Source organism: Dendrobium catenatum, unplaced genomic scaffold, assembly GCF_001605985.2.
Source record: "Dendrobium catenatum unplaced genomic scaffold, ASM160598v2 original_scaffold_171827, whole genome shotgun sequence".
Taxonomy (NCBI): domain Eukaryota; kingdom Viridiplantae; phylum Streptophyta; class Magnoliopsida; order Asparagales; family Orchidaceae; genus Dendrobium; species Dendrobium catenatum.
In genome coordinates this window covers 82853-109859 of record NW_021490249.1, presented here as the reverse complement: position 1 = coordinate 109859, position 27007 = coordinate 82853, and the positions used below count along the sequence as shown (strand labels likewise).

The window sequence follows — 27007 nt, the reverse complement described above, 5'->3', positions numbered from 1 at the left end:
TCCCTCAAATTAATGTTTAGGCTCAAGTAGAAAATAAGTCTAGGAAATCTATTGGGATGTTTGGTTTGGAAAATGTCTTGATAATTGTGGTATGTATCTTCCTATTGGTGACTTTGTATATGACAGCATTGTATGCTAATCTACAAGCAAGATACCAATTGAGATTGCTTGGGATTGAGCCCTAGAAAGATTATATAACTCATCCTTTTATCAGTATATGCATACCTTGATTATGTTGCATTTTTTGCATAACAAATACTAATCTACATGATAAGGTTAGAATGAATGTTGACTTTCATAAAATGAACTCTTATGCTGTGAAAAAGAGAACCTTGATAGTATAATGAATGTAACTTTATAATGACTTGTATATGTTTCAAATGCTCTATGCAAATTAGGCATAATAAATTGCCCGTGATCCTTTCAAAATAAATATGAATGATTATTTTTTAAATATATCTTCTAAAATATTTAAGTCATATTTTTATCATTGAAAATATGTTATCCATTCGAGGAACATTATCTAAAATATTTAAGTCATATTTTTATCATTAAAAATATGTTGTCCATTCGAGGAACATTAATACCTAGAAATGCTCATTCATTTATCCATAGGATGGATATCTACTATAGTCATTGCCTCTGTAAATCCCATTATTCAAGTTTCATCTGCCTACTTGGATGTCAGTTTAGATGAAGTGATACATGAAAAAAATGCCAAGCATAAGTTTTTAGTTAGCTAAACTGGTATACCTCCTTCAGATGATACATAAATGATCAAGAATGAACTATAGAAGCTAGCCCCTAGTTTGTTGAATGACTACATGAATATTAACTCTCTAGAGGTAAGTTCTTTGCACTCCAAGAGAGTTCATGCAATTTATACCGCTAATTAGATCATACCAACCTGCAAAAGCCTAATTGGTAATCTAGCAGTTACATGAAGGGGCTGTTTGGTTGCTTGAATTAAGAGTGTAAAGTAAAGCAAATACATGCATTTATTAAATTTGGTTGTTTGGTTAATTTTGAGGGGAACAAAAGAAAATCATCTGAAGCATTAGGAGTATATTGTGGGAGCTGTTTTGCGGGAATTAGAAACCCGCTCATATTGAGCGGGTTATAAAATCGCTCGATGAAGAATTCGCAAGCGTGGTTGCTGTTCGGCTTCATTTCTTTTGCAGGAGGTGTAAGATTGCATGAGAGGCTTCTACGGCTCCTTCGTTCTTGTTCGACTTCGCTCCTTCGACGACGTTACCTTTGTCTGTCTGATCAGAAGTTGCGCCATTTTCATTGGACAGAAGCTCGCAAGTTTGCATCGTCGTTGTTGTTCGGCTTGAATATAATTCTGGTTCCCACCCGAGACCCAACAACCCCGCCGTGCCAACAAAAAGGCCACAGTTTTGGCATCCGCATCCGATAGCCACTTCGCCGACGACGATGGCTTCGAATGTTAACGTCTCGAGAGCCAGGGTACCGCGAGTGTACGACAAGTCGCTGTACACTACTAGGTACTCTCCGGTGCCGGAGAAGACGTCGGAGGTGAAGTCGGTAAGTTTCAGCCATATATCTTGGGTGGGCGGCGCTGGGTTGAGGAGAGGAGTTCGTGAACGTTGAGGTAATCAAAGTCTAAGCCTCTGGAGCAATTAAAGAGGGTAATTAGGTGTATTAAAAGCAAGCAAGCAAGCATAGCCATAGCCATAGCTCTCTCTCGTAGGTGTTGGAGCGTGTTATAGAGGAAGGAGATTGAAGGCAGAGAAGGTGGAGGATGTTATTTGGAACTCTCCAATTGAATTTGCATTACAAAATGCAGCTGCTCATGTTACTGAAATAGTTTAATTGGTTGAATTAAGGTAATTTTATCTTAATTCGATTTAGATTTAAATAAATTAAATTATATAAAAAAATTTATAACACAAAATAATAATAATTATTATAAATATAATGTTTTTATAAAAATAGTTTTTATAAAAATACTTATTTTAATGCTAAAATAAATTATTACAAAAAAATGCTTTTACTTTACTCTGGATATACCTAACCAAACAAGGGAAAGAATTCTCCTGGGTTTATTTTGCATACAACCAAACAGGCTCAAAATATTTAGAATGCATTACATTTACTTTACATTGCATTTATTTTACACTGTATTTCTTTTTCAAGCAATCAAACAGCCCCGAAGTCAAACATGGTCAAATAGGAATCATGCCCATTTTCATTCTTTTTTATGCCTTTCTATTTTTTGCTACATTTTTTTTAGTTGATTTATTTTGTCAGGTTCAATTATCTTATTTTGGATAATAGCAGGTATGAATTTGACTTTTTAGATAAATATTTGATCTTATATTTGTAACCCTACTTAATAAACAGGAATAATTACTTATAATTGAAATTGAACATGAAAGAATGAAATCTTATTATTTGTGAGGCCAATTGATTGCTCTTAATATACAAGTTGTGTACATGGATCGCTCGAAGTTTCTTTCTTGCCCCATCTCCATCGAGTTGTTAGCTCTAACACACCTGAGAGTATGTTGATTTGGGGTATGTGTCTGTTAAATCTCAGCCTTCCGTTGCAAAACTGATCCCATGACCATGAACAGTGATCCATGTGAAGCCCTGCTGACTCACGTTGAATGCCTTCTATAACTAGACATCTGATTTATGAAAGATTTTATTTCAGTAATTATTTTGTAGTTATTTGTTTCTTCATTAGACCTTGTATAGATGTATAAATATGGAGTATATTGTATAATAAAGTAAGCTTTTCCCTTTCCAATTTTCTGAATTTAACAGTGTCCTTGGCAGTAGTTATTTTTGCCCCCAATTTGAGAGGGATGTTCGTTGGTGCCAGGGTATGCATCATTGGTAGGGATAATATAGCCTTCCAAGAAAAGTTTTTACATGTTAAGAATGTTTCATAAAAGTTATGGTAATAGCTTTTAAATTCAGTTATATACTTATATACAATGCTATTTTCTATGTTTATGATTGCGGGATAAAAGGGGTTATCAGAGACTTAGTTCAATGGCAATGGTGATGGGGGATGATATGCTTGACTAGCTTTATCAGTACTATTGGAAGATGGTGATTGGCTTTTTATGTGCAATGCCGTTTATTGTGTGTGCATTTGGCAAGTTAAAGCTGTACAGGAACCATAGTTAGTCCTATTTTAGGCTTTTACAACAACAAAAGAGGAATGAGATTACAATTGAAGTGAAATTACTAGTGTGATAAAGAATTAAGCGGAACCAGGTATGGTTCTGATACCTACCAATTTGTAGTTCTTTAGAAAATGAAGTGGCAAAGAAGGATCACAATGTTGGATTTTCATTGTTAAGGCTTTCAATACTGTACTCTTTGATAGCGATATGATAAAGTATTCATTTGATTATTTTAGAGATGGTAATTCTTGTTTCTTGCTCATGAAATATACTGATGCAATTACTAATTATATATAGAAAGGTATTTTTGTTTATTTTTTTCCCATGTTTTCTGTTTGAAATGCAGCATTTTGGGGAATCTTTATTTGCTAGACTTGGTTTCTTTAACTATATACAATGATTGTATCTGTTGATAAAGTTCAGTTATTGATGTTTATATCTTATTTTGAAATAATTATTTGGCTTTGACATCTCTTTAGTAAATCATGTTTCTTTTAAGTTTGTTTGCAATTTTGTTTAACTTGATTATTTGATGTGTTATTGTTTGTAATTATTAGATGGTTTGGACACATAAAACATCAGTCTTCCAATGATTCGGTTAGGAGGCTAGATATGTTTGATTTGGCTTTTGTTAAGAAAGGTAGAGATCGACCTAAAAAGACTTGGTTAGAAATATTAGAAATGACTTTTTTTTATTAGATTTGAATGAGATTTTGACTCTTAACTTAACACAATGGAAAAAAAGGGTTCATGTAAGCGATCCCACATAGTGAGATAAAGGCTTGATGTTGTTCTTGTTGTTGTATTGTCTTCTAATACTAGCAATTTTGCTGATCATTAAATTATTCCTGTAGGTGAGAGAATTAAAGAGCTCAAATGCTAGGAAACACTCAAGTGGCCAAAACAGCAGCACTTATCCTCAGCACCAGTCATTTAGTCAAAGTGGCAGTTCTCATTTCAGACCGAATAAGCTTGAAAGACAACCAAATGGGAGAGTGGCTTCTACTGTTAATATGCTGCACTCTGATCGCTGGCCTTTGGACTCCAGTGACATGCAAACTACTGCTACTCAAGCTGCTTCAAGAAGAAGAGAGTTCTTGAGTGCTAATCATTTGTTGAACTTTCATTATGACCCAGTTCATCGGTCTAGCCAACAACAAAGAATACCTCTTCCAAGAAGACAGCAAAGAGTGAAGCCTTACAACAAGGATCTCTTCCTCCAGGCAAACTACAAATTCGTTATATATGATTCAGGAAACTATTCCATTGAGTCAATTGATCCTGATAAAATGTTTCCATGGGAAGATGTTGTCTGTGTGAGGTATTTTACCCCGTTTCTGGTACAGTGTCCAATTTGCTTGGAAAGTCCTCTTTGTCCACAAATAACATCGTGTGGCCATATATATTGTTTCCCTTGTATATTGAGGTACTTGTTAATGGGAATTGAGGAACATAAAGGTGAAACTTGGAAGAAGTGCCCATTGTGTTTTTCAATGATATCATCCAAGGATTTGTATACAGTTAAGATTGAGAATGTTATGCAGTTTCGTGTGGGTGATCGTGCTGACTTTGTACTTTTGGCTCGGGCAAAAAATTCACAGATCCCCCTACCTAAAAGTCAAGATGGGGCAGGCGTTATGCCCACTAGCTCTGACAACACCTCTGACTTGTTTTCCAAATTTATTTTGAGCTCCGATGTTGAATTGTCCGTGCGAGATTCAAAGATGGGTCTTACTGATTGGTTATGTAAAGCAGAAGCGGGTATAGTTGATGACTTGGAAAAGCTTCCATATGTTTGTGCGGCTTTAGAGCAATTAGAAGAAAGGATGAGAAAATGGATGGAGGATCGGGTTTTTAATAAATGCCCCCCTCAATTTAATAGTTCGGCACTTTCAAGTAGTCCTAAAGTGAGGCGTCACCCTAATTCATTAAATCCCTGTTCATTGAATTCAAATTTAGATACAGAGCATGCTCACTCCAAAGCATGGATGGGTACAAGTCCTGAGAATGGCCAGATTCCTGTGAAGCTCGAGTTTTCTGAAAAAGTTAGTGGTGGTTCTCCTCCTGACGCAACTGTGGTTTCTTCAGAACTACTATATGATGAGGAGAAAGACTTAAAAAGGGATTCAAGTAGTTGCAAGGATTTTAGGGAACGAAACTCATATACTTTCTATCAGGTGCTTAATTTTCTTTTTGTTCAAATTGGATTATTCTACATTAATACATTATTGGTGTTATGAAGGACTGCTCAATTTAATAACCTGATGACATTGATGATTCTGCTATATTTTGTCATGCTTATTATTTCGTGTATGCTCACTATATTATAACTCTTTGCTCATTGAACTTTCAGGCAATTGATGGTCAAACATTAATCCTTCATCCATTGTGCATGAAGTGCCTTCTTCACCATTATGGAAGCTATGATATGCTCCCACCAAGGTTTATAATAGAAGCCTAGAGCCTTCTTTTAGCTTTTATGGAACAGTTTTAGCAATGCTTTTATTATGATGATTTTTCTGCCTTTTTTCTGTCTTTTCTCTAGCATTTATTCTTTAAAGCTTCAAATCTTCTTGCATCTTTGTGACATGTAGTTGCATGGATTTATTATAAATTGCTCATATATAATTATGGTGAAAATCTCCCCTTCCACTTTGCCTCTTACAAGTTCTAAAGCGCAAACATGGAACTTCTATCGCTGCCGGTAATTTCATCATATATATATATATATATATATATATATATATATATATTTTTATTGTGTTTCTTCTTGCAGCAAATTACTACCATAATTGCTCTTCCTATTATCACAACAATAGTCTTATTCCCTTAGTCTTAGTTCATTTGAAAGTAAAACTAACAACCCAATTCCAATGAGATAATTACAAAACATACATTCAACATATCGTTTAAATGAAATAATTATCGCAAATAGTTATAATTAGTCTGCACCTTCTTGAAGGTATGAGAAAAATTGGGTGTCATTTACTTGGCAGCGGACCTCAACAAGGCAATCACATGTTCAATGCTTGGGAGGAATAGGACTATGGTGATGCTCTGTTTATAAAACTCTATGGTTCCTTAAATAAGCGGCACATGCATGTTCCTTTATTCAACAAAGAAAAAATGAGATACAGTGAAACAAATGTATTCAAAAGTCCATGATGCTGTAAATCTATGAGATCAAAACTAGTGCTTGACCATAAAGAAAGGAGGACAATCCATCACAGAATACTTTAATCTACTTCAAGGCCTTTGGCAATATTTGGATCATTATCAATGCATCTAATACTGAAAAGATTCAACCTTCTTAAAAGGTTTGTTGAAAAATCTTGAATTTATGTTTGTATTTTTGGATTACTAGATTATATGTTCAGTTTGATTCTATAATGGTACAAATTAAAAAAAAGGAGGATTTACCTTTCCTAAATGAAGTCATTGTTATCATTTAAATTGATGAAAGGAGAAGTGGAGTTGTGATTACCAAATACCTCATAAAATGTTCGACCTTAGTGACAAAGGCTGCCAACATCACAAAAGTAACAAGCCTTTGTCCCACTACATGCGGTCGGCTATATGAATCCTTTTTCTCCTTTGTGTCCGTTAAAAGGATGCCAACATCAAACAATCTAATTCAAAACTCTCTTCTTTTCAACATAAGCAACCACATCTAACAAAGATTGGCAATGATGTTCCTTATGGGACACATATTACAAGAAGGCTTGATATATAAAAGAATTATATTGGATGTTTCATGCCAAGCCACTAAGCAAAAGTTAAACAACATAGGGAGGATAGGCAAAAGAATAGAGACATGTATATGTAACACATGTAAAGAAGATAACACCAAAGAATCACTCATTGAGTTTCTCAAAGTAGAAATGGTAAAGTTTAAAAAATTTGCTAATATCACTTTAAAAGATTCCTATGAAGGGTACTTGTTCTCTTTCATTCTTAGATATTTCCTTCTTAATACATGCTTTTAAAGTCTTAAAGATGCTCAATTTTAGCTCATGGATTATTGATTCATGAGTCAAAAATCATATTTTATAGGAAATAAAAAACACTTTCAAATGCCTTTTTTTTTTCGCATTGAACACGTGTTGGACGTTGACATGCTTTGATACTCCCCAACAACTGTTCGACACATCAGAAATTATCATTTTTTGTGTCAAATTGAAGTCATACGCTAACATAGTGGGGCACAAGCAGGGAATGTAGAGGCAAAAATGAAAATCGAACCATGCATTTGAGGGAATTAATTGAATTCAAAATAGAACAATCTAGTGATAAGAAGGAATTAGTATTCATATTCTCATAAAAAGCAACAACTGTCTACAATATCCATAATCACTCATCTTCATCAAAGGCATCTCACATCTTTGCCTCAACGCGGAAGCTCTCACATCTCCACCTCTGTATTGAAGTCGTCTTGAGTCTTCGCCTCGGTGTTCAAATTTCCCTGCGCATCCACCTAGGCATCGAAGTTGTCTCATGTCTCTCAACCTTAGTGTCAAAGTTGTCTCATTGTGCTCGATGACTGAGAATTCAAAAAAGTTTATTGAAATAAATATTAATATATAGGAAACAAAGTATCAGTTATAGTTTTTTAATCAAGGTTTATTTTAGCAATACATATATTTCATGTTATAATAATTAAAAAATTAATATTTACATCCTTTGATCAAGTCATATGAGAAGCTTAGTTCAAGATGCTAGGGTTTTGAGTGAAAGGAAATTGATAATGAATTAAAAATATTAAATTTATGACTTTGGATTCAGAATTAATGTATAATGTATTTGGATTTTATTTTATCTTCACTTTTTTTTTTCAATTCATTGAAGGCCCTAGGTGTGTATTAGTTTTACTTTTATGTTCTTAAGTTTTTTTTTTTTTTAATTGTTTAATAGGATTATGGTTTCTAAGATGGGCTCTAATATGATCGATAATAATCTCATGAAGTATTAGACAAAATATTTATTGGTATATGTTATCAAATTAGATAAAATTGGAGCAACTGGAGCTTGAAATTGTGTAAATTTCAATGTCATTTTTATCAATGAATGCTTAAGGTGCTTGCTCACTCACTCGGACAAAGCTAGGGCAGACATTCAATAATGCCTTAAAATAGCATCCACACATTCAAGAAGTGCGAAAGCTAGATGTTGAAGCTAAGGAAAAAAGAAAGTCTCATTTAAGAAAATCCTCATTCCTTCTTCTTGGCATATTGCTTCAAGCTCATAGTCAAGTGGGCATTTTTTTAGGATCAAAGGCCATGAACCAAAAAAGAGGGAAGTACTGGACTTTCTTTTTTTTATTAAGATTAAATATCTTAGGGAAGTACTGGACTTTAATGCTATTGAAAGAGCATTTAATTTGCAAGCAAGTTATCGGGTGTTCAGCAGATGTTAGTGTTTTCTCATATGCAGCCAACAACACTTGCTTGATATATTCCTTTTGGGGTTAGCATTGCTTCAAAAGGAAAACAAATTTTGAAAGAATGGTTGAGCCAATTGAAGAGATTTGGAATGAGAAGGGATTTACTATTATTTGTGATGGTCCGACAGATGCACAAGAAACCTCTAATTAATTTAATGATAGTTATAGAATTTGGGCCTATGTTTATAAAGGTTATTAATTGTTAAAAAGTGTATAAATATAAGTATATATTGTAAATTAAATTAAATAAGTGATTATGGGGTTGGGTTTAGATAAAGTGGTTCAAATAATTATTAATAATATACCTATTTACAAAAGTATATGAATTTTGATTAAGGGTTACCTCTGAAAAATATAATTGGATCATAGGCATAGTTGGTGATGTAAACTTCATAAAGACATTTAGTATAAATCACTCGATGAGATCGTCAATTTTTAATGAGTTTATGAAGTTAAAAAAGTTGGGCCATAACAAAGACTTTTTTTTCTTCAACAATTGTTATGCTTAGACGATTAATTGTTCCAAATTATGATGATTAATGATAGGTGGAGCATGTGTAAAGAAAATGATGTAGATAAAGCAAAATTTGTAAAGTAAAAAATATTGGATGATTTGGCGGTGGGACAAAATAGACTATATTATTTCTTTTATAGAGAAAATATATGACATGTTAAGAGTGGTTGATTATGATAGGCCTTTTCTCCACCTTGTGTATGACGTGGGATTCCATGATTGAAAAGGTGAAAGGTATAACATTTTGACATAAATAAAAGAGACAATGAGGAATAATAACAATGCTTCCCTTCACTTCTTAGTTCACTCTCTTAATCCAAGGTAAATTTTAAATTTTTCATCAATATTAACTTATCCCATTTCATAACTTAAAATCTTACTTATTAATGAGATTATTTTATTAGGTATTACATCCATGTTTGACTTGGTGAAGCTCCAAATTATGTTGCCCTATATCATAAAGATATGAAGGTATTAAATGAGAAACAATTGTTCGAAGAGGTTTTTTTGTAATTTTGAAGAGGTGTCCATGATTAATTTGGAGTTAGCCAATTTATTTTGATTTAATGGTGCTTTAACTGATGATGGTCGTATAACCTCTAAAGGTACTATAGATGAAAAGGCTTAGTTGATGATTTATGGTACTCGTTTCCCATTGCAAAGTATAGCTATTAGCTCAAACATATTCCTTCTACAAGTTCCTCCTATTGCAAAGGAAGTTAGTGCATATACTCTTTTATCAATTCACTTAAGAGGATCACGATCACTCTTCAACAAGGTAAAGATTCAATATTTGTGCATACTAATCTTCAACTTTTGTCTTGGAGGAATTGAGAATATACTCAAAGAGGGATTACATTGTTGGATATAGGTTGGGATATAATAACTATATTGGATGATATTTGAAATTATTTTGATGCTCCGTCATTGGAAATTGTGTTTTTTTCTTGATGAGGATGAGGGTACCATTAAAGAGAGCACGATTTAGTTCTAATTATGACCAACATTGTGTGTGTTAACTCCAATTAATTTGAAGTAGGCATTGGTTTTTATTTTTTAGAGGTTTTTTGACATTTTATAAGTAATATTGATATTAAAAAAACATATTAGAAACTAAAAAGTATTAATGACTTTTTTGTGATAAATCATTTCTTTGATTTTTAATTATGTTTTTTTTTTTCATTTATAATATAAAGTTTTATTTGTGAAATATATGTATATCATATAATTCTTCATTGTGTGATGTCTTTTATAGAGAAATTATATATTTCATACTAATGATTTATAAAATATAAAAATATGCCTATGGCATGACATGTCTTACATTTTGCAATTATGACATTTCCTTGTGTCTGTGTTGTGTCATGCTTGTATCCTTATGCTTCATAGAATATAGCCAACTACTTACATAAATTTAATTTTTGTACTCGTTGTCCTAACATATGATAAAGTTTCACGAGAATTGCTCTGGAGAGTTCTAGAAAAGAAAGAAGTTAATAATCTTTATATTCAAGTCATTAAGAATATGTATGCAGGACCTGTTACTTGTGTTCAAACAAGGTGGTTTGACCAAGTATTTTCTTATTTAGTGGGATTGCATTACGGATTATCTTTAAGCCCGTATCTTTTTGTTTTAGTCAAGGATGTTCTTACTAACATTTGCAAGAGGATGTATGGTATATGCTTTTTGCTAATGATATTCTTCTTATTGATAAGACTAGAGGGGGAGTTGAAGGAAAACTTGAATTATGAAGGTCAACATTAGAGTCTAAATGTCTTCGTTTGTGTAGAGTTAAAATCGAATACATGAAGTGCAATTTTAGTAGTAATAGATTTAGTGTGAGATAATGACTTTGGACGATCAAGTCAATAATAAGAATACACATTATATATATATATATATATATATATTATTTTTAGTAGAATTTAAGTTCGATGGTTGAAGTAAAGGAATGCATCAGGCCTGTTGTGTGACAAAAAACTACCCCTCAAACTTAAAGGAAAATTATATAAGATAGTGGTGAGACTTGCAATGTTTTATGGCGCACAATGTTGGCCATTAAAAGAAGAAATGAAATTAAGTTAAATGTTGTAGAGATGAGGATGCTCAAGTGGATGAGTGGCTTCACTCTTAGAGATAGAATGCCAAACAAGTATATACGTGAAAATGGTTGGAGTAGCTCTAGTGGCAGATAAGATTAGAGAGAGTCGCCTTAGATGGTTTGGACACATAAACGTCAGCTTTCCAATGATTTGGTCAAAAGAGTAGATTTATTATATTTGTCCTATATTAAGAAATACAGATGTAGACCTAAAAAAACTTAGTTAGAAATTATTAGAAATAACCTTTTTATTATATTTAAATGAGAATTTGACTATTAACATGACACAAAGGAGAAAAAAGTTTCTTATAGTCGACCCCACGTAGTGGGATAATGGTTTGTTGTTGTTTTTATTGTTGTACTCCTTGTCCTAACAATAAAAAAATAACTATTATCAATTAGTCCTGGATGATTGTTACTAGCCAAAGGAGACATTCTTACAAATAAATCCTACACACTTCAAAATGTCCTCCATGTATATAAATTATTCACTAGCTTATTATCATCTATCCAAAGTTTACTACTATGGATGTGAACAAGTTTAGTCGAGTCGAGTATCTGCTTAATCGAGCTAAGTTTATTTAGTTATTACTGAGCTCGACTTGTTTACTAAGCTTGAGTTTAGCTCGTTGAAAATTTTGTAAGCTTGAGCTCGACTCGATTGCTCACACTCGATTTTTTTAGTTTTAAATTAAAATTTTTCAATTTTTTTAGAATTTTATTTTTAATATATAATTAATTTAAAAATGTTAAAATATATTATATAATGCTAATTTAAATTAATTTTAAAATATATTTTAAGTTAATTGAGCAATTCAACGAGCAAAAGAGCCAAGCAATGTGAGCTCGAGCTCGAGTTCATTTAATTTACAAGCTTGAGTACATACTCGAGCTCGAACTCGTGGCTCGATTAGCTCGACTTGTGAACTCATTAATGAGTTGAGCTCGAGCCGATTCAGCTCAATCTTGCGCCCCTATTTACTACATGATCAAAATGCAATGTTTATTTTACCCTTTATATTATATATTTTTGGGACATGGCATGCAGATAATTTGACTTGCTAAAGAAAAGATAGTCTCTATCATATTGAGAATCCAATGAATAAGGAAGCTCCACACTAATTGTAGTATTATCTTTATGAAATCTTTAAATCCCATCAAGAAAGGATTTGGCTCCAACACGTACATCATAGTAATCATTCTTTTGTTATTCTTATTTTCTTTAGTATTTAAAATTATTTATATTGAAGAATATCCTTATGATGTTTTTGAATTGACAAAATATAAATGCATTGGCTTTTTAATAAATAACATAAGAACCCAAATTTTTATTTCTCTCATTCATAATGGCTGGCATATGGGGACACCTAACATCTCTAGGGCCCAATGATTTGTATACTTTACTTATGACTACACTTATGCATAATGGATCTTTCTTCTAAAAACCAAAAGTGATGTAACTACTATTTTTCTCACATTTTTCAACAGATCAAAAATCGTTTTGGTGTTGAAATTACAAGTATCAGATCTGATAATGCCAAAACAAATGTTGTTATGCATAATGTTTGCATGTTACTTCACATGTAACTTTGAAAATACTTCTGTTAAAAATAAGCATGATTAACATAAGTTACTGTACAATTATACGGAGGTCTGACTATATTTTTATTATTGAACTTTCTAGTTCATATTTTGTTAAATTTTCATTGTTGTTTATATATATTCGTAAAGACAATGCCATTTTTCATATCCATGTCATGCTTGTCATGTCTACATTATTTCCAGCATGTAGTATCCCTGTCCTCGCTTCAGTTTCGTAGAGGTAAAAAAGTCGGTTTGCTGGTTTATACGAAGCCTTTGGAAGTTTTTTGTTTCAATGAATAAGATAGTTATTTGCAAGTTTTGGCATATTTTCATTTTTCATTGAATAAGTTATGGCATATTTTCATATCCATGGCTTGCGTCTCTTGTCTGCAGTATTTAGAGCATGTAGTATTCCTGTCCTCACTTCAGCCTCGTACAAGTAAAAGTGGGTTTGTTCACTTTGTTGGGTTATATGAAGCTTTTTGAAATTTTTTGTTTCAGTGAATAAGATATAGATGCAGAAGCTCATTGTCCACTATTTCCATACATAATTTTACATCCATTAGCAAAAACAATCTATGAAACTTAAACAATACATCATTTTGAAAACTTCTAGATTTCTTATTACAGCTTTTGAGGCATATAATGTTATAATAAAGCTAGAAGTCATGTAGGAGTGTAGTGAGCAAAACAAAAATTATAGTTTTTGATGATTGATATGATAGGCTAGGTAGTCAGAAAAGAGAGAAAGAGATATGGAAAATAGCAAGAACGTAGAGATCTAGAGATTTTGATGAAGTTTTCATTAAGTAAAGATAAAAATATTTTCATTAAATATGAAGAATTAAAGAAAGCTGAAAATAATTATTTTGGGGAAGGATTGAATTTTATTTTAAAGCACTCATTTTTTAAGAGGATAATGAAAAAAATAATGAGATATATCATAGATCAATCCAAAAAAACAAGTTAACTCTGAAGACGAAGCATGTAACAAAGCTTTAGTTTTGCATGAGATGCTAATTGAGATTAGTTGATGGGTGAAATTATAATAGTTTGATCATTAAAAATTTTTAATATAATTTTAAAGATTAAGAGAATCACAAATGATTGGTTAAAATTTTATGGTACTAGTATTAAGGATTTAAGGTACAATCAAGATTCTCAAGATTAGGGCAATTATAATTTATGAAGTATACATTTATATAAGAGAGGAATAGGATACCGATTGAAAAATTATCGAAAACAGAATTAATTTAGTTTCATATTAAGAGAATTTATAGAATAACATAAAGAGCATAGGAAGAAACTTGGAATGATTTTTATTTTTTTAAAAGGCATGGATCGAGTGGCAAGAGAATTTATTTGATGCACAACAAGAAGAAAAGCTGGGTCAAAGGTATGTTGAAGTTATTATATATATATATATATATATATATATATATTTGTATATATATATGGTGATTGTGAATGCCAAATAGTGTTCAAGTACTTTAAGATTGCATTATAGATCATCATTAAGCTATTTTTTGTATTAATTATAAATATTCTTACAAAGGATAATCAAAGTAAGATGATTTTGTATATCTTTTTAATGATAACATAGTTCTAATATATGGAATATTTGCTGAAATATATGACAAACTATAATACTGAATTAAATTTTTAGAAGATTAAAGACTTAAGATAACTCTGAGTATATGATATGTGATTTTAGAGGGTGTGAATTATTAGTCAGTAATATTGAAATATAAAGTGATATCTAAGTGCTAATGAATGAGATATAGACGATGATATAACTTTAGAGTTAATGGCCAGTAATTTAAATGAAAAAATACTACAATAGTATTATGCAATAAGAAAATATTATAAATATTTAACACGAAATTTAATAAAGTTACAATAGCTTGGTCATTTTAGATGAGTTTTAGTGTTGGCTTTAAAAACTAGCTATGCAAATTTAGGAATGATTATATAAAATGAATGATGGGAGCAACATCTTCTGAAGATAATGTAATGGCAATACACTTAAGTTATATGTAACATGTACAAAGTAGAGTAGAAAATACACCATTAATATGATTACCTGAAATTATCATCCAAAGATCAAGATGGAAAATGAGTAGAACAAACATAAGATGAATAGATATTTTGCAAAAAAAATATGTGCATGATAGGTTTAACACCGTATAAAGCATTCAAAATAATTGCATGCATAATGAGGATTCATAAAATCGTTCCCAAATAATTAGTATAAGGTTAATAATAATTGATAGGTTTAACACCGTATGGAGCATACAAGAGGAATACATGTATATAATGATGGTGATCATGATAATGATGATGATATGAAAATGCATTTAAGCGGTTTGCGACATGTACAACTAAGAGTGGAAAATACACCCATAATATGATTAGGTAAAATTACCATCCAATGATCAATATGAAAAATGAGTAGATCAAACATATCATAAATAGAAGTTTTGCAAAAGATCTATGCAAATTATATCTAACAACTTACGGAGCATTCAAGAGGAATGCCTGCAGAATGAGGAACTCATAAAACTGATCTCAAATAATTAGGATAAGGCTAATAATGATTGATAGGTTTAGTAACGTATGGAGCATTCAAGAGGAATGCATGTGTTAGACCGGTCCTCCTTGGACCGGTCCAGCCGGCCCAGCCCCTTGGGCCGGCTCAGTTCGTATACAGCAGGAGGAGCCGGCAGAAGTCTGGGGGGAGATTTAGGTGGGGTCCACTTGAAATTCAAATTGAATCTTGGAGCCAAAAGGAGGGGAAGCAAGGGTAATTAGGTCCTTTTGTATTATATTTGAATTGTATGCATTAAGTAGGGAGTAAAGAGAGGATTAGCGTTATGAGAGATTTTGGAAGAGTTTTCTTGTTCTTCTTTGGTGGCTAGGGCTCTAGATCGAATTCTAGAGATTAAGAGAGTGCGATCCTCCTCTCGAATAGAGGATCCTTGTATCTTTGCTATTTTCTTTGCGTCTACTAGTAAAATACAAGTCTTTTCTCCAAGGTTCTTGCAGATTTTCCTGTTTTTTTCTTCTGTTTTGGACTGTTTTCCTGCTGTGGACAGCAGTTTGCCTTGAGAGTTGTAGAAAAAGCGAATAGGAAATACTTGAAATCAAGTATTTCCTATCAGCATGCAGATAATACAAAAAGAAGATAGGTGTATTGCACTATTGCTGGTGAAAGAAAGTACAAAAAAACTGGAAATTGTCATGTTTAGGGTTTAGGGAGACTGCATACATCTGAACTGTTAGGAAAACATGTCATAAAAATTGGCAAGAATTTCTGCTTGCATCAGAACTGCAACCATGCCTTTCTATTAAAAATTGATTTTGAAAAGAAACTTCTCCCTCTAGTTGAGCATCGATATATTGGATAGCATATATCTTGAATCTATACCCATCATGCTATCCTGCTTGCGGAAACTTGGTTTGCATTATTGTAAGTGATTATTATCTACAGAATTAGTGGAGTAATTTTAGAGTTGGAGATGATTACTCAGTCAGAAGCCATGAGGAAGCGCTATCGGTACCTCAGCCACTTCTCATTAACCACGACATTTCAGGTTTTTTTTTTCTACTTATGCAATTTATAAATGTAAAATGCAGTAACATGATTCTGACATTTTAAAGAAATACAGCTCTGTGAAATTGAGCTTGCTGAAATCTTGCCCCCTACGTCCTTGGCCCCTTTCATGGATGAAATAAAGAAACGTGAAAAGCAGAGGAAAAAACTTGCAAAGAAGGTGCGTTCTCCTTTCGTGGCAACATAGTAAATCTGTCTCAAAGAACTTGTGTGTCATTGTAACTTTTATTTTTAGTTGTTCAGTTATGTTTGACTAAGAAGCTTAGTTTGCAAAATATGAGATCGGCATTAACAAACATTGATACATACGTACATATATGAATTTTTTTAACTAAATTTAAATGATTAAAAGTCATCTCTGACAAGCTGAAATGACATATAGATCAATGTACTTTATAAAATATGTGTATTATACTTTTGAAGGCTAAAATTTATGTAACTTTATGTCTTTTTTAAAGATATGAAAAACATAAGTTTTTTTCGAATAATATACTAAGTTAAGAAGCACTACGATTTGGCTTAATGCAGAAATATGTTAAATAAGCAGATAGAATTCGACTTAAATTTATTTTCATTTGTTGGCACAAGTTGTAATGTTCATTGAATAGATTTGGTATTTCTAGTCATTTTATATTTTTATAATCACCACAACAACAATAACAACATCAAGCCTTTGTCCCACTACGTGGGGTCGGCTACATGAATCCTTTTTCACCATTGTGTCCTGTTAAAAGTCAAATTCTCATTTAAATATAATAAAGAAAGATCATTTCTAATATTTTCTAACCAAGTCTTTTTAGATCTACCTCTACCTTTCTTAATATAAGTCAAATCTAAAACCTCAACTTTCCTAACGGGGTCATCGGAAGGCCTCCGTTTAATGTGCCCAAACCATCTAAGGCGACTATCTCTAATATTATCTTCCATTGGAGCTACTCCAACATTTTCACTGGAGCTACTTGATAGGAAATACTTGAGTTCGCAAGTAACCCTAAGGTAATACTTAAGTTCGCAAGCAATCCAACCCAAATCAGAAATCAAACAACAACAATATTGCTGTCCAGAACAAGAAAACAGCAGAAATCTGCTGTTTACAGCAGAGAAACAGCACTAGTCCGGGGAAATCTGAGAGAAAACTCAAAGAACGACTGATATTCCACTAGACGATGAATAAAACAGCAAAGATACAATTTGTTCTTCAATCCGAGAGGAAGAACAACTCTCCAATCTCCGGCAACGCCAAGAGCCCAAAGCAAGGAACTCTAGATCTCAAATTATAATTCCAATTCAAGATATCCCTTAATTCTCTCATTACTCCATAATTAAAGCTAAAGGAATTCAAAAATTCCCTAAACGCCCTTCTAATTCAAAAATTCCCTCCAACGAAATGTTTAATGCTTGCCTTGGCCCACCCCCTCTTCTGCCGCTCCTTCTGCGTGGTTCCGCCCGTCTTTGGGCCGCCGGTTGTGGAACCGGACCGGTCCAGCTGGGACCGGTCCAAGCGTAACACTATTCCATCCTCATCTCCGCAACACTTAACTTAGTATTATTCTTCTCTTTTAATGGCCAACATTCGGCACCATAAATCATTGCAGGTCTCACCACCATCTTATAGAATTTTCCCATAAGTTTGAGGGGGACTTTTCTATCACACAACAAGCCCGATGCATTCCTCCACTTCAACCATTCAACTTGAATTATGCTGATAATATCGCCATCTATTTCACCATCACTCTGAACAATAGATCCAAGATATCTAAAACATGTACTCTTATTAATGACTTGATTGCCCAAAGTCATAATCCCCTCACTAGGTCTATTGCTACTAAAATTATACTCCATAAATTTAGTTTTAGATCTACTAAAGCGAAAACCTTTGGACTCTAAGGTTGTCCTCCATAATTCAAGTTTACCTTCAACTCTCTCTTTAGTCTTATCAACAAGAAGAATATCATCAGCAAAAAGCATACACCAAGGTACATCCTCTTGCAAATGTCTAGTGAGAACATCCATGACTAAAGCAAAAAGATATGTGCTTATGGCGGCTGATCCTTGATGTAATCCAGCCGAAATAGGAAAATACTTGGTCAGTCCACCTTGTGTTTGAACACAAATAATAGCTCCTGCATACATATCTTTAATGATTTGAATATAAATATTATTAACTCCTTACTTTTCAAGAACTCTCCATAGCACTTCTCTTGGAACTTTATCATATGTTTTCTCTAAATCAATAAATATCGTATGTAGATCCTCCTTATTCTCTCTATATTTCTCCATCAAACCTCTCAATAAATGTATGGCTTCCATAGTAGACCTACCCGACATGAATCCAAATTGATTTTGAGAAACATTAGTATCACGCCGTAACCTACGTTCCATAACTCTCTCCCATAGTTTTAAAGTATGACACATTAACTTAATTCCTCTATAATTCGCACGCTTCTGTAAATCACCTTTATTCTTAAAAATAGAAATTAACACACTCATTCTCCACTCATCTGACATTTTTTTAGTCTTCAAAACAGTATTAAAAAATTTAGTAAGCCAAAAAATTCCTTCATCTCCTGGCATCTTTTTTTTTTCTTGTTTAAAAAAGAACTGGGAAGTTGTAGTGCATCTTAATCTTCTTTTTAGTTCTTCTTTGAATGTGTTCCGTGATAATTTTTGAATACTTGTAGTTAGCCAAATCTTGAAAAGGACCTGCTCTTCAATGATAGTCTCAGGCATTTAACGAGCTCTGTCTCTAAAAAGTAAACATGTGTTTTCTAACAAGTGGTTGTTGGGGTGTATATATATATATTTTTTTTTTTTTTTTTTTTTTTAATCTCAATAAATCTTCTGCCCCATGGTTTTCCTTTTATTTGCTTTTTGTAACCTTATAATCAGAAATCCATGTCAAAAGATGGATGAACATAACATAAAGAGAATAGTAAAAATTAAGTGAAAGTAGATGCACTGGTTCCGGCTTCACATGTGTTTCACTTTTCTCATTCAGACTAAAATAATTCTATCTTTAATTGTTTCTATTTGTATTGTGTTTCAGGAGCGAGATGAGAAAGTCCGAGCTGAAGCTGCAAACTGTGCTGAAGTTGCTTCTTTACGGGAGATGCTTAATCCAACAAACCAGAGATATTTAAGTGACAATGACACAATTTTCTCGTTGGATGAGTTTGAAGGTACATATCCTTGTGTTCTTGTTAATCTTTATAAGGCATTTTTTCCTTAAATACCTTGCAAATATAGATTAGCAACAGAGAACTTGGCGCACGAGTCTCCTAATATGAGATAATTTGAGCTTTTTATATCATGAAGAATGTTTTGGAGTGACACAATGAGCTTGGAAGACAGCGAGAACAATGAAACCCATCAGAAGAGGCCTTAGCCATTTTTCTATTCATTTAGTAGAAAAGGTTACATTGGGAGCACTTGGCTCCTGGTGTTGGGGTTACAGCGCACTGCCCCCTCTATTATGGTTATTGGGGCCACAAGATGGGAAAAAATGCCCGTACAATGTTGCATTCAATATTTATAAAGGACCCTGTGGTTTTCAAACAAGGGCCTTAGGTTGCATGAGGTTTGTGGATGTTTTTATCATCTTAATGACATATCCTGCTCCTCTTTTTTTTTTTTTTTTGTTGTTGGTTCCTTGTCTTTAGAATTCTAGAGTTGTTCTACCTTATTGATTAGGGCAGAAGCATAGGTTCATAAAATCGTGTGGCCTGTGTTATGTGGTCGATCCAAAGAGAACCAAATTGGTTCTTGCCATGATGATTGAGAAAGTGCCCTCCATGCTTTCCTCCACCACTCCCTTTTGGGATCACCAAATGTCAATCACTCATGAGGTTGGAAAGTGCACTAGAGATTGTTTGTTGGGTCCCTTGCTTCTTCTTATTGGATTATCATCTTTATCCACTGCTTCCTTGAGCCGATGTTGTGGGGTTCCGTTTTTTGTGAAACTCGGTCTCATAGTGTAGACTAACAGTGTTTTATGCTATCAGGTTGAGAGGCCCAAGCTCCTTGAGTGCCCTCAGTGGTTTTTCTTTACTTCTAGATGCAATGGTGGCTAGGTTAAGCATGACTTTAGACCTTGATGTTGCTTCATCATTCTCGACAATATCCGGTATGATATTATAAGCGACACCTGAAATGGTGCACAATGAATTAACCAAGTAAAAAAATTTGAAAGGAGGGGAAGGGGGAGTGGTGGGATGCTGCGGGTGGTGTGTTTAATACTACGCGGCCCACCCTATAACTGTGTGATAAGTTTTTCTCCTATTCTAGATTTGTGCTTCCTTTCTATTTGTTTTTTGTCTAGTGTTGCTTATCTACAAGAAATGATAAGTTTTTAGATGGTGTTTTTGATTTCCTGAAATCGGTCTTGTTTTTAGCACTAGGTAATGGTGTTGCGCCAACAACAAACCCTTCCATGAATAATACAAGGAAACTGTTCTCCAATGTAACTCGCCTTGGATTTGCTGCGGCTCATGATTCTCCAGCTCTAAGAGCTGAGGAGTTGGGTGATTCATCAGGGAGCATGAATGCTACCCAAGAAGCTTCACGTTCTCAAGGTATACCTCATAACTGTTCACAAGATTATATCTCCTAAAAACGTTTTGCACGTTGTAAATACTTGGCTTTGTGAAAATTTTCTTCAGGTCGTTATAAGCTTTACATTTTGTCTTGTTAACATTTTCTCAACTTTTTGTGTGTTTTCAATCTTATACGAGCATCCGATTGGACTTCTGATCTATAATAAAAACTTCTTGTTTAACAAAAAGTAATTTTAGTCGCAAACCTTAGAGTGATTGTAAGGGTACCTCTACTAAGACTTAAAGGGCACTGAAACGATCTCTTTTTTTCTTTCCTTTTTTTTTCTTTTACCTGCAAGGATAATATTGTACCACGACGACTCCCTTAACCTTATATTGATAGAAGCCTCGTATTATTGGGAATACGCTTTTTGTTTTTGTTTTTTTAATGAAAATTTTGCATTATGCATTCATATGTAAAGAAAATATAAAAATATGGGCAACAAAAAAGCTCTAAATGTGTACATGTAAGTACTATCTTCCCTAAGGATATCAAAAAAACTCTCTAGGAACAGACTATTTGCAAAAAAACCAACAAAATTACAATTAATTGCCTTATTAGCACAAAAATTTTGCCGCTGCATTATGTCTCCTGGGAATGTGATGAAACAAGACTTTATGAAAAAGATGAATCTAACTCAATTCATCTCCAAATTGTGGTCGGTCTCCCACATGTTCTATTTTTACACTGCTGCATGAAATTGATAATACTTGCATGTCTTCTTCAACTATGATGCCTTTTTTCTCAAACGTCCAATCAGCTAGGGATTTGAATGCAAGTTTATCCACCTATCTGCTTATTAAATACTTTATAGGTCTAGAACATTTCAATGTATGTTGAAATCTCAAACGGCAGCAGCTTGTTAATGGTAGTATACGTAATTTAGATTATTATTTATAAACATAAAATAATTCATTATTATTATATGCTTTCATGAAAATGGTGTACTTTCTATGAAAAGTAGGGAAAATTTGGAAATGTAGATAGTTGTTAATATGCATGATATACATTATCATAATCAAAATTCTGGGTATTGATATTCGTATTGTGGAACCAAATACTGGCCAGATTTTGTGGATATAATTTGAGATTTAGCAGTGACCTTTTAACCATTTGAACTGTTGATTCAAAATAAGATGATTAGGGTTACTTTTAAGTTGGGTTCAACCATGATTTGTGGACTGTAATAGTTCTGTTTTACTCTTCATCTGTAGTGCAAAAGCCTAGTGAGAAGATGGAGATGTGAAACAAATTTGTGGATAATTTATTTTTAGATTTGAGAAATGAACCAAATCCAGCAGAGAATAACCTTTATAAGTTTCTCAAATTTCATATATATATATATATGATGATGAGGTCATCGATAGGAGATTTCGGCGCGTCTATCAGAGACGACCACGGAGATCGACGGCCATGATTACTAGCCTTTATTTTTTATTTTATTTGTACCATCAGTTTTCATATTATGCTTTTATTTTCGTAGTTTCCCATTTTACCCCTGAGGGTAGTAGTTGCTTTTGTAGCCCCAAGGGGCATTTTAGACTTTGCACTTTATTTTCTTTGGGGCCTATTTATATGACCATTGTATCTTGTATGAGGGGGATGAATTATTGATAATGAAATTTTCTACTATTGATCTCTTTGTGAGTTCTCCATTTCCCTAGTTCTCTTCGTGAGTTCTTGAGGGAATTCCGTGGATCTCTGTGTGAGTTCCGGCATCGTTGCAATTTCTCTGTGAGATCTTGAAGAAGAGGTGTGAGGTTAGAAGATTCCAAGTTTTCTCCACAGATTACAGCTTGCTTTCCAAGCCCTGAAACCCTCTCTCACTTTCCTCCTGCTGTCGACTTTGTTTGTCCGGCCAGAAATTGGCCGCTGGCCAATTGGTCTCCCTCCTCCAAACTGCAGCCGATCCCACTCCCTCTTCCAGGCCCGCCTCACGCCAACCCGCCAGCCATTATCCCAGTGAATTGAAATTCAATTTCAATCAATCCAAATTCTTTCCTAATCTACAGCGGGCTCCATTAGGCAAGCAGCTTTTATTAATTTTTCTTTATTACCTGTTGTATGCCACGGATCCCAGGGCTTAATAACCAGCATGAAACTTTCCTAATATAACAAATCTGAAAATTCAAATTTCAGATTTGATATTACCGTGATCTATATTCTAGATGGCCCACTCCAATAATATTAATTGCCCCTCTCCACAATTTATGGCCAGCCCTTGAATGGCTTTCCTCTCTCCCCAAATTAAATTGAATGCTCTACAAAATCAGCCCCTAATCTCTCCTTAATTGAAATTTTCAATTAATGCAATAATTACATTAATTGAAATTTCAAATCCCTCAATCCCTCCCTCCTAATTTCACAAAACTGAAAGTGAACTTCAGTTTTTTTCACTCACCCAGCCCGCCTACCTCCCTGTCCTCCCGCCGGCTCCCCTCTCCCTTCGCCAAGCCGCCGCCCCACCTGTCCTCTTTGAGAGATCTTGCTTGCGGCGACTATCCGGATCCACTCCAAGGATGCATGGATGAACCCGAGTGGAACTACGGGTTTGAATACGACCGCAACGGAAGAGTCAACATCTTGCGATCACAATTCTTTGACGTTGGATTTGACTTCGACGATACCGTCAAAGAATATTTGAGCCGCATCGTGCCGACGCTCATAGACTCTATCGACAAACACTTCTCCGTCTACACTTGGCTTATCAAAGGTCGATCTACCGTGCCTCCTCCGCCTCCGAGATCTTCTTCCACGGTAACGTTCCTTGGCGCTTCCATCTTAGTGGCAACCTCCATGCTAGCTTGGACAATCTTCCGCCGTTCAACTTAGTCTTCGTAGGAAGAGAGCATTAAAGGCCTCAAAGTGTGAACAACGTGGTATTAATCGTGGGATTCTATTTACTAGCTTTTGTTTTATGTTTTCTTTTGCAATTGCTTAAAAGACTTGGCTCTCTCTTGTATTTTCTTGCCTAGCAATTTAAACATTGCGAATTTCTTATAATTTGCTTGACTTTGATGCATGATTAAATAATTGTGGAGCTAATATTTAATTTTCTTTTAAAGTTGTTGTGTAACTCCCCATTGCATCACATCATATGATTTGCTTAAAAATGCTATATCTTGTTTCATAACAATTACTTTTTACAGGTCGAAGTACTGCCTCTATACCACCGTCATTTGCTAATATCTTATCGTCTACCAAAAATGAGGGAGGTCTAGAGATACAGAACTCAAATGGGATTGCCAGGAAAGGAAAGAAACCCAACAAGGTCCTTTTATCCACTACAGGTGGGCGGAGATATTGAATGCTATAGACGCTGCTTCCCAGCCAACTTATGTACCATACCATAGCGTGTAAATTTGGTTTGAGAACGATATCTTTGCCCAAATTAATTTAAGAGTAACACTTTTGGTATCATTTATTTGTCCTTCTGTTCACTAAATTTTGCATTGAAGTGGTTTTGGGGGTTGATATAGCTTGCTAGATGGTTGCCTATTGTTCATATGTGTGGATTTATAGGATTGTTTCCGTGAGCACCTACTTTGCATTAAAACGTGTCTCCCGTGCATTAATAAGTGGAAAAAATAAGCTCAACAGTCTTAGTATGAAAAAAGTTTTCCTTCGGTCATTTCCACATGTAAAGTTGACAGGCAGATTGTGATCACCTCAGAAGTAGTTGGATAAAGAAATCTGTGAGGAGTCTGTTTGATTTGAATATGTCCATGTGACACATCTGCCTTACTAGCAAGTGATCTTAAGGTGAAAGTATGGAGAGTAAATACATTGCGGGTCCTAGGATGGACTAACAATGAATTTAGAGAATGATCTGGAAAATATGAAATTGAAAGTTCCACAAAGGCTTAAAAGGTTTGAAAAGGTCCAAGAGATCTAAATGATTCCATGTATGCCTATCCACCATTTATTTACAAAGTTGGGTCATAGAAAAGGCACCAAAAAATATTAAAAAAATTGTACAAAATAAAATAAATGATGCGACTCCTTATAGACTCATGGATACGTAGCATAGCTAACTACCTTGCACGTGGATCTCTGCTTATAATATGACTCATGGTTCCTCCAGGTGAGTCTCCATAGGTAATTATAGAGGGCAAGTCCTCAAGTCTTTGATGTATGAGGTGATCCTATTGGAGGGGAATTCTTTGGAAGTGCGTGGCAAGTTCATCTTAGGCGAGATTTGGACCTTTGAAAGCAAAAGGTGAGCTCCTTTGGTGGAGAGTGGTTGAAGGGTAGGGACTATCCAAACGTGAGAGATCGTTGTTGCAGCTTTTGTGTTGTGTGTATTTCCTGTAGTGGATGATGTCAGAGGTTTCAAATAAATTTGGCAATGGAGAGTGTTCATGGTTGAATGATTCCTATGGAGATGAGTGACATTTATTGTTTGAACCAATATGGATGAATTCCCTTGGGAGATTAGCTGCATGTAGCGATTCCTTGGAAGGACCAGTTCAGGCGAGTTCACCTATTGTGGATTTACTAGGAGAGTGGCCATGCTTCTGCAAGGTGGTGCCAACGAACTTGTTAGCTGACTTCTTTATCTCATGGTGAGTGCTCATCTTGAGAGATATGAGCATTCAGGCCAAGTCCTTTTTGAGGACCCGCTAGATAAATATGTAGTACTTATATAGGCTTGTACAAATATACATTTAATTCCTAATTCACTTGAAAGATGTGTTGTGAAAAGGATAAGTGAATTAAAGATGAGCATACAATTATCTAATCAAACAATAAAAAGAGAAAGTAAAAATTATTGTCTTGTGTTATAAATTCCTTATTATAACATTAATTTGATCCAGTACGCTATCATTTTCTATAAATAGTGGCTCAAAGGATTCGGTGATACTATATTACTTCTTCCTTATTTTGAAGGTTTTTATCTACTCGCTTGAGATGGACAATTTTGACCTTTCTAAATTGGCCAAGTCAAACTTTAAGAGGCTGAAGAAGATTTTCATGTGCAGAAGTAGACTAGAAGAGGATGAAGTGAAAGGGTTGGTCCTCTAGTGATTAAGAAAGAAATAATCGGCGCAAAGGTGTGCTTGTCTACTAATCCAAGGGTGAATGAGCATGTGATGACTGTGCACAAGGAGGTGGAGATTATGGAGGCAAACAAAGCACCATCGATTCGAGGGGGCCTATTGGAAAGTAATTCTCTCCATCAGTTTAGACAATATTTCTTTGACATTGGGGTGAGTGTGGGACCCCTCCCCCAATTAAGTGACCTGCTTTGAATTGTTGACTTATGCTAAGACTCTACCCTGTCCTATAGTGCTCAAGATGAAGGTAATAAGTTGGGTCTGCCTAACTTTGAGCGAGTTGTTGGGACACCCTAAGTGAGTTTGAGGCCTTAGTTTTAACACGGTGAGCACCCGACTTATATATGAGGATGATAGTTTTGCATATCAGACTGCTAACAATCCCTAAGTTTTCTAGACAGAGATTGTTGTTGTTGATTCTTCCTTATTTGCCACAGTAGTTGCTCCCCTAGCAACGGCCAACGGGTACCGCGAAACAGTGTGCTCAATCTTCAGTTGAGGTTGATGCTATGGTGGAGGTTGTTGAGGCATCGAAGGGAAGCAATGTTGAAGTGTTGGTGGTTCCTCCTTCAGCTCAAGAATTGCCCAAGGCTCAAGTTGCGATGACTATGGGAGTCTTTACCTTCTTCACCTCCTCTGGCGGGCCTTACCTTGAAGGGCCTTGATGTCGAAGGTCCTCAATGTCGTAGGCATGCTCGGCGAGGCTCAGGGAGCTTCATAGAGGATGGTTGGAGGAAATAGTGAGGTTCCATCCGGCCAAGAGATGTAGACACTCAAGCGGAGATGACGACTACTTGCCATCTCGACAAGGGCAACTCAGTTCATTGTTGGTGAATGCTTCCTCCTTACTAAGTAAAGAAGGGGATGTTAAGTCCCGAGTTAATATTGGATCCTATATGTAAGATCTTAGTGCATACAGTAGGTTTGTCCTTGCCTTTAATGT

General features: G+C 34.5%; 1 protein-coding gene across 1 annotated transcript in view; it reads left to right on the top strand.

Annotated features, from left to right (window-relative positions):
* Positions 1 to 24429, top strand: part of LOC110104001 (RING finger protein 10) — a 30581-nt gene extending 6152 nt beyond the window's left edge. Inside the window, exons 3-9 of the mRNA XM_020832923.2 lie at positions 4016 to 5338; positions 5515 to 5603; positions 16292 to 16394; positions 16470 to 16574; positions 19461 to 19593; positions 20806 to 20985; positions 24157 to 24429. Coding sequence (XP_020688582.1) covers positions 4016 to 5338; positions 5515 to 5603; positions 16292 to 16394; positions 16470 to 16574; positions 19461 to 19593; positions 20806 to 20985; positions 24157 to 24314 — 2091 coding nt within the window. The 3' untranslated portion in view covers positions 24315 to 24429. The remainder of the gene's footprint in view (positions 1 to 4015; positions 5339 to 5514; positions 5604 to 16291; positions 16395 to 16469; positions 16575 to 19460; positions 19594 to 20805; positions 20986 to 24156) is intronic.
* The last annotated feature ends 2578 nt before the right edge of the window (positions 24430 to 27007 follow it).